The sequence below is a fragment of the Rhinopithecus bieti genome, unplaced genomic scaffold, assembly GCF_001698545.2.
Source record: "Rhinopithecus bieti isolate Rb0 unplaced genomic scaffold, ASM169854v2 scaffold_574, whole genome shotgun sequence".
NCBI lineage: Eukaryota > Metazoa > Chordata > Mammalia > Primates > Cercopithecidae > Rhinopithecus > Rhinopithecus bieti.
The window spans coordinates 4,057,061-4,063,546 of NW_016803605.1; the positions used below are offsets into that span (position 1 = coordinate 4,057,061).

Consider the following 6,486-nt stretch of genomic DNA (forward strand, 5'->3'; position numbering starts at 1 on the left):
GCAGGATTCAGTCACACAACAGGCAGGCGAGGCTTGTTCCCCTTGTAGAAAGGACCCTCGCTGTGCAGGGAGTCTCTGGAGTTAAGATCCCCTCGGGTGGTTAGTAGGTATCAGATGCATCCTCACCAGCTGGAAACTCACATTGCTTCTTCACCAGTCTCAGCTGGAGATGTGCGTGTGTGGACAAGGAGTGGGCCTGAGCTCAGAGCACAAGCCTCCGAGTTCACCTGGGCATTTGTTATAGCCAGCGCTTCATTCCTTAATTCCAGCCAGGGAACTGGGAGGCCTTACTTTTTTTTTCAAGATCAAATGCAGGTGTGTGGCAGAGATAGGTATAAAATTGACATGCACTTTTAAGCTGAAACTTAAGACTCCTATGATCTTTTGGACTTAGGGGTCCCTTGGGGTTGGAGCCCCATCCTCTAGGAGGGCCCCATTGTGTATTTCCTTGGTGAGTCTGCGGTGTGGCCTCCGGGGGCCACTCCGCATGGGCAGGCCTGGCGCAGTGGGGCTGAGGCAGTTTCAGGGTCAGCTGCCTCTTTGTGGGTGCCTGGTTATCCTCTGGTCCTTTGGTGGAAGCCGAGGCCGGGATGGAGGTTGGAGAGGTTTGCTGATCTTCCCCGGGGGACATTCCTGGGCCTTGAGCCCTGGGAATGGTGAGCAAAGGACAGTCATTCAGATAGTATCAGGAGTCATCAAGTCCTCTAAATGGGAGTCCCAACTAGGACACCTCCACCCGCCCAGTGACTAGACACCAGGGGCTTTGCCAAGCCTCAGGCAATGGGAAGAAGACAATTTGGTCGAAACAAGAAGAAGTTAGAAATGAATGTTCCTGGGATGCTCTAAATCTTGAAGTAGGTGCTAGACACGCAGGTATATCTGTATGTACAAATTCATGGCATGGTACAATGAAGATTTATGCTAACACTTGTATATAAATACTTTGTATTTATTTTTTTAAGACACGGTCTTTCTCTGTCACCCAGGCCAGAGTGCAGTGGTGTGATCATGGCTCACTGCAGCCTCTGCCTCTCAGGCTTAGATGATCCTCCTATCTCAGCCTCCTGAGCAGCTGGGACTACAGGCACACGCCACTGTACCCAAATACTTTTTTAACTTTTTTGTAGAGACGGGCTCTCGGTATGTTACCCAGGCTAGTCTTGAACTCCTGTCCTCAAGCTGAGGATCCTCCCACTTCAACTGAATTTTTATTTTTTTTATTTTTTTTAAACAGAGTCTTGCTCTGTCACCCAGGCTGGAGTGCAGTGGTGCAATCTCAGCTCACTGCAGCCTCTGCCTCCCAGGTTCAAGCAATTCTTCCACCTCAGCCTCCCAAGTAGCAGGATTACAGACACCCGCCACTACACCTGGCTAATTTTTGTATTTTTAGTAGAGACGGAGTTTCATCATGTTGGCCAGGCTGATCCCGAACTCCTGACGTCAGATGACCCACGTACATTGGTCTCCCAAAGTGCTAGGATTACAGGCGTGAGCAGCCGCACCCAGCCTGATTTTTTCTTTTTATGCAGTTTTCATCCACAAGAAGAAATTTTCCAGGCGCCAGTCTTTGCCACTCAGCCTGTGTCAGACTTCGCCTTTATAAATGGAGATTGTTAAGCCTGGAGCCAGCTCCATCAGGTCATGGACTCGTGGCCTTGGGTAGAAGACCTGGTCACGCTGCTGTGATTTCAGCACTCACCCTCTTGGAAATGTTACTTTTTCTTCATGCACATGGCTGTTTTTTTAAAGTGCTGCAGAAATGTGGCCAAGACAGCAGAAAAGGTGTGAGCATCCCTGGCTACAAACGCATTTGAAACCAGAAGGGAAAAGAAAACACAGGCAGCCAGCAGTTGCTACAGAAACGTGATTTTCAAAGCATCTGCGTCACCTGCAACCTCATGGAAGCCTCAGTTTAGTTTACAAAGGAGCAGGTGGTCAGAAAGACGATTTGACCACTTTGTATTCATAAAATTCATTCAGAGCAGAAGTTTAAAAATCCATGAACCTCCTGCCCCGTGGTAGGCAGGGTGGGATGGGGTTCACTGGGGCTTTTGAAAGCAAAGTCTGGTTTGGTTTCACAAAATTCTGAAAAGACAGCACCCATAGGGGTTTGTAAAGGTCCCCCACCTCCACATGGTTCACAAGAAAGAAGGGAAAGGGAATCTGGTTCACAGAAAAGGAGGTTTCCCACGATTGTCAGGGGATGTTCTGGCAGCATCCTCTTGGGACCGGTTTGTTGATTCGACCACTTTGTCCTTGGGACTGGGTGGCTGGGCCAGCTGGGGCCGGACCAGGGCTGGTCCCGTGATTGTGTCTACCTCTGCCCTGTCCCCTGCACGCACCGTAACTGCATGGCTACGACCCCGCCCTCAGCATCCGTCTCTGCACCTCTTTCTCCTCGTGGCTCCTGGGTGGGGAGAGGCAGAGGGAGGAGAGTAGGCTCAGCTTGCGGGGGAGGCAGGGGGCTACACATCCCAGGTCACACAGGTGGAGGTGGGGCAGTGGGAGGACCATCTGGTCACCTTCTCTCTCTCAGTTCCTTCCCCAGCCCCCCGCCAGCCCCCAGCTCTGGCTTGACCCAATTTTCTAGCAGCCTGTTCCCCAAACAGGGCAGCCCTCCCATCTCCCACCCTCTCCATTAAGGCCACTTGGGATTTAAAAAAAAAAATAAAAAACGCCCAGCTAGGATTGGAGGTGCAGACAGGGCTTGTGATTTCCCAGAGGACAGAACAGGAATGAGGATAGGGGCTGGCGGGGGCATCTGACCTCCCCCATCCCACCTCCCTGGCAGTGCCCAAGAGCTTCCGGGGCCCCAGGTAGAAGGAACCAGCCTCTCCCCTTTTATCACCACCCAGCAGGAAAAAAAGGGTGGGGAGGGATAGGGAAATAAATATGTTGCTTTGCCGAAATGTGCTCACTGTGTATTTCTCTCTCCTCCTCCTCCTCCTCCCCTCTCTCTCTCCCTTCTCTCTCTCCGTCGTCCCTCTGGCTCCCCCTCCCCCGCCCCCATGTGTCTGTCTGTCTGTCTGTCTCTCTCTCCCAGGCCTTATGACCTATAGAAGCCAGGCGGTGCAGGAACATGCCAGCACCAACATGGGGCTGGAGGCCATAATTAGAAAGGCACTCATGGGTAAATATGACCAGTGGGAAGAGTCCCCGCCGCTCAGCGCCAATGCTTTTAACCCTCTGAATGCCAGTGCCAGCCTGCCCGCTGCTATGCCCATAACCGCTGCTGACGGACGGAGTGACCACACACTCACCTCGCCAGGTCTGCAGGCCACCTCCGCCCCGCCCCCGTCTGTCCCCACCCCCCGGTGTGATTAATCCTCGCTCCTCCGCGCTCCTCTGACAACCCCTTCCTCAAGCTTTGGAGCTTGTGACTATTTTTGTGCGTGTTTGACTTTGTTCTGGAGTTTGCTAATCTGAAGCTGGGCTGACACCCCCCAAGTGTCTGCACCCTCTGCCCCCCCCAGCCCCGGCCCTCCTGACCACTAGGCCCGAAGTGCTGCCACCTTCCTCGGACACTCACACTGCCGTCTGCCCCCTAGTCCTGCTGCCTTCCTCCCTGCAGGGAACCAGCCTCCTGGCCCGTCTGTCTCCGTGGGGGAGACCAGGCTGGAGTGAAGGCCCACCCACACTGTGTGGACAGGGAGATGGCAGCCAGGCCTGTGCCCAGCATCTGCCAGGCCTACTGTGTGTCCACAGCTGCCTCTTAGCCTGGTGGGGAGGAGCCCAGGGTCTGTGTCAGCCCCGGGAGTCAGGGAGCCTTAGGGGTCGGCCCCCCATCTGCCTGGGTCCCCGTCAATACCCTCTGTATCGGAGCAGGGAGCTGAGGAGAGAGTTGCAGTTGTCCAACCTGGACACTGAAGCCCCAAGAAGTTTCTGGAGTCTCCCTGGGGGTCAGGCCTGGCCTCAGGGGTCCTGACTTCTCTGCAGGGGGCCTGGAGCTTGCCTAGCCTTAGCATGGTCCTGGGGCCATGCTCAGAGTCAAACCGGAAGCCCAGGCTTCATGGTTAGGGTTCCAGCCCCTGGGGCTGGGGTCGCTGCAGGACAGCCCAGGGGGCTATTGAAAATAGCAGATAGTTTAGCCACCTCCCCCCACCCTGCAGAAACTGATCTCCACCCTCCAGGCTCATGGCTGGCCATCTGGTCAACCCTGGCTTCCCAGCTGGGGTGGGCAGCAGGGAGGAGGGGTTTACATCGCTGCTCTCCCTCTTTGGAGGGCCCATGGCAGGACCTCACCCCACCCCTGTGGCCCCACCGCAGTGTCAGTGCTGTCTTCACTGCCCAACACAGCCCCTTCCCATCTTGTCCCCCTGCAGGCGGCGGCGGGAAGGCCAAGGTCTCTGGCAGACCCAGCAGCCGAAAAGCCAAGTCCCCGGCCCCGGGCCTGGCGTCTGGGGACCGGCCACCCTCTGTCTCCTCAGTGCACTCAGAGGGAGACTGCAACCGCCGGACGCCGCTCACCAACCGTGTGTGGGAGGACCGGCCCTCGTCAGCAGGTGGGCACCAGGTGGGGACAGGGCACTGAATGCCGAACGCCTGCTGCGTGCAGAGCTCAGACACAGGCCTATTCTGTGGAAATGCCGTCCAGGGGCCTGGGCAGCTGAGCCTGGCTCACGAACGGTCGGGATGCTTCCTCCAGGGGCACCAGAGGAAAAGGATGTGGCTGGGGTCAGATCACATGGGCCTGGTGGGCCATGCAGGGGAGCCTGGACTTCCTTTGATGGGTAGTGAGGAGCCGTGGAGGGCGTTCGGAAAGGAAATGCTGATCTAACAGGGTCAGAAGGCCCCTGGGAGAACAGACCAGAGGGATGGTGAAGAGGCTACTATAGTCCAGGCAAAAGACAGCAGGGTGTGAACGGGGATGGAAGTAGAACAGGTGAAGAGAGGCAGATGGTTCTGAGAGCTGTTCGCAATTAGAAAGGGCTGGGAGGGCTGTTAGACAGAACCGCTAAGGCCTCTGTTCCCAGTGTGGTGGGCAGGCCACTGGCAGGGCCTGCCGGGCTCACAGAGGCCTCCTGGGCATCTTTTGCTTCTTCCCACAGGTTCCACGCCATTCCCCTACAATCCCCTGATCATGCGGCTGCAGGCGGGTGTCATGGCTTCCCCACCCCCACCAGGCCTCCCCGCGGGCAGCGGGCCCCTCGCTGGCCCCCACCATGCCTGGGACGAGGAGCCCAAGCCACTGCTCTGCTCGCAGTACGAGACACTGTCCGACAGCGAGTGACTCAGAACGGGGGAGGGGGGCAGTGTCGGGTCCCAGCGAGCCACAGGAACAGCCCGGCAGGAGCAGGGCGGGTGCCGACTCCCCCTACTGAGGAAGGAGCCCCTGAGTACGCCTGCGCCTCCATCCATCCGTCCGTCCAGAGCCGGCATCCTTGCCTGTCTAAAGCCTTAACTAAGACTCCCGCCCCGGGCTGGCCCTGTGCAGACCTTACTCAGGGGATGTTTACCTGGTGCTCGGGAAGGGAGGGGAAGGGGCCGGGGAGGGGGCACGGCAGGCGTGTGGCAGCCACACGCAGGCGGCCGGGGCGGCCAGGGACCCAAAGCAGGACGACCACGCACCTCCACGCCACTGCCTCCCCCAAATGCATTTGGAACCAAAGTCTAAACTGAGCTCGCAGCCCCCGCGCCCTCCCTCCGCCTCCCATCCCGCTTAGCGCTCTGGACAGACGGACGCAGGCCCTGTCCAGCCCCCAGTGCGCTCGTTCCGGTCCCCACAGACTGCCCCAGCCAACGAGATTGCTGGAAACCAAGTTAGGCCAGGTGGGCGGACGAAAGGGCCAGGTGCGGCCTGGGGCGAACGGATGATCCGAGGACTGGACTGTTTTTTTCACACATCGTTGCCGCAGCGGTGGGAAGGAAAGGCAGATGTAAATGATGTATTGGTTTACAGGGTATATTTTTGATACCTTCAATGAATTAATTCAGATGTTTTACGCAAGGAAGGACTTACCCAGTATTACTGCTGCTGTGCTTTTGATCTCTGCTTACCGTTCAAGAGGCGTGTGCAGGCCGACAGTCGGTGACCCCATCACTCGCAGGACCAAGGGGGCGGGGACTGCTGGCTCACGCCCCGCTGTGTCCTCCCTCCCTCCCTTCCTTGGGCAGAATGAATTCGATGCATATTCTGTGGCCGCCATCTGCACAGGGTGGTGGTATTCTGTCATTTACACACGTCGTTCTAATTAAAAAGCGAATTATACTCCAGTTACAAAGGTTTCTTCTCTACCTCACACTGGGCAGCCAATAGGGCAGGCAGCTGGGGTTTAGAGGACAGTGGGAGTATACCCCGAAGGGCTAAGGCCACATCCCTCTGAGTCACCAGGAAGTGGATCCTTTTGTGAGTTGAATATTTATACCCTTGGTAAGGACATCACCATGAGGGCATCAAATAGTCACATCTGTGGTGAAGGTATCGTGTTCACACCCATGTTGAGTGTCAGATGTTCACATGGGTTCACACGCATGTGTCAGGTATTC

General features: G+C 56.6%; 1 protein-coding gene across 1 annotated transcript in view; it reads left to right on the forward strand.

Moving 5' to 3' along the window:
• NCOR2 (nuclear receptor corepressor 2) overlaps nt 1-6,213 on the forward strand; it is a 215,857-nt gene extending 209,644 nt beyond the window's left edge. The window contains 3 exon segments of the mRNA XM_017889687.1: nt 3,044-3,268; nt 4,323-4,502; nt 5,049-6,213. Coding sequence (XP_017745176.1) covers nt 3,044-3,268; nt 4,323-4,502; nt 5,049-5,230 — 587 coding nt within the window. The 3' untranslated portion in view covers nt 5,231-6,213.
• The last annotated feature ends 273 nt before the right edge of the window (nt 6,214-6,486 follow it).